The sequence below is a fragment of the Antrostomus carolinensis genome, unplaced genomic scaffold (genome assembly GCF_000700745.2).
Source record: "Antrostomus carolinensis isolate BGI_N321 unplaced genomic scaffold, ASM70074v2 scaffold26368, whole genome shotgun sequence".
Taxonomy (NCBI): domain Eukaryota; kingdom Metazoa; phylum Chordata; class Aves; order Caprimulgiformes; family Caprimulgidae; genus Antrostomus; species Antrostomus carolinensis.
In genome coordinates this window covers 4,171-5,383 of record NW_010332702.1, presented here as the reverse complement: position 1 = coordinate 5,383, position 1,213 = coordinate 4,171, and the positions used below count along the sequence as shown (strand labels likewise).

At 61.4% G+C, this 1,213-nt stretch overlaps 1 protein-coding gene across 1 annotated transcript; it reads right to left on the bottom strand.

Moving 5' to 3' along the window:
• Positions 1–550: 550 nt before the first annotated feature.
• Positions 551–1,204, bottom strand: BHLHA9 (basic helix-loop-helix family member a9; the record flags this gene model as incomplete). The annotated part of the gene is made up of 1 exon (XM_010173613.2): positions 551–1,204. A coding segment is annotated over one exon (654 nt), but the record flags the coding sequence as incomplete, so codon positions are not given.
• Between the last annotated feature and the right edge of the window lie 9 nt (positions 1,205–1,213).

Genomic DNA, 1,213 nt, shown 5'->3' with positions numbered 1-1,213 from the left:
GGAAACCGCAAACGGATGGGTGGGTTTACAAAAGCTGACATCTGTCTCCCCTCCTGTCCTGGCCTCACAAATCTGCTGGGTACAAACGTCTGCACCAATGAGCTTAACAGCAAAAGTCCCAGGGCACAAACCCATCCCCGCGGCTGCTCCCCTCCTTCACTGGCAGGAGCCAGAGCGACCATCCAGCCAAGGGCTTTAGCGTGATCCCCACGGCCCATCTGTCCACCCCACACATATGAACAGCCACTGCCCTGGTGTTGGGTTTTTAAGTCATGTTTTCTCACAGAGCAAGCAAGAGAGAATAAATAACAGTGACAATCGGCAACAGCGAGACCTGGCAACAAGAAATGCTTCCAGAGGACTCTCTCCCTTCCCCAGTTTTCCTGCAGAGTGGAGACCCTCAGCTGGGCAGCCCTGGGGTCCCGTACGGTGTGTCGGGGGCTCACGGCTCTTGCAGCTGAGCTCTGTGTCCCACAGCCCTTCTCTCTCATGCAAAAGTCCCTTCCTGCTCCTCCCGTGTGTCCCGCGGATGCGTTACCTTCCCAGCAGGTCAGTGGATGGGGAGGCACTGCTGGTGTCCCCAGCTCTGGCAATAGCCCAGTTGCCAGGGGACCGTCCCGGCCAGGGGGTCCCGCAGGCTGCCCGTGTATCTCTGCTGCCCCCGGAGCCCGGGCTGGGGGATCCCGCTGGAGCAGAAAGCAGGGCTGGGCATGGAGCGATCCTCCTTCGGGCTCTTGTAGAGCTGGAGCTGCCTCTCGGGGGGAAACTCATCGTAGAGAGGGGTTGGAGAGCAGCACTGCAAGCCGGCAGCACCTGCAGAGCTGGGCTCCCAGGGGAGCTGGAGGGGGCTGGCCTTCACTCCCGGCTCTCGTGCAGGGACCCCAGCCCAGCTGTGACACTCAGAGTGGGCACAGGGCCAGCAGTGCCCAGCGCCGTGCAGGGACAGGGACAGAGCTGTGATCCTGTTGATGGCTCGCCGGAGGGTAGCGATTTTGGAAAGCCTTTTGCCACCGAGGTCGTGCTTGAGGGCCAGCCGCAGGGCGTTGAAGGCTTGGTTGTAGTCCAGGATCCTCTTGCGCTCTCTGACGTTGGCAGCCATCCTCCTGGCCTTGGAGCGCACTGGCCTGCTCCTCTTCCTCACCTTCATCTCTCCAGCATCCTCCAGGCAGGTGGCTGATTCCTTCCCCTGGGGGACCCACAGACCCTGCCCGTA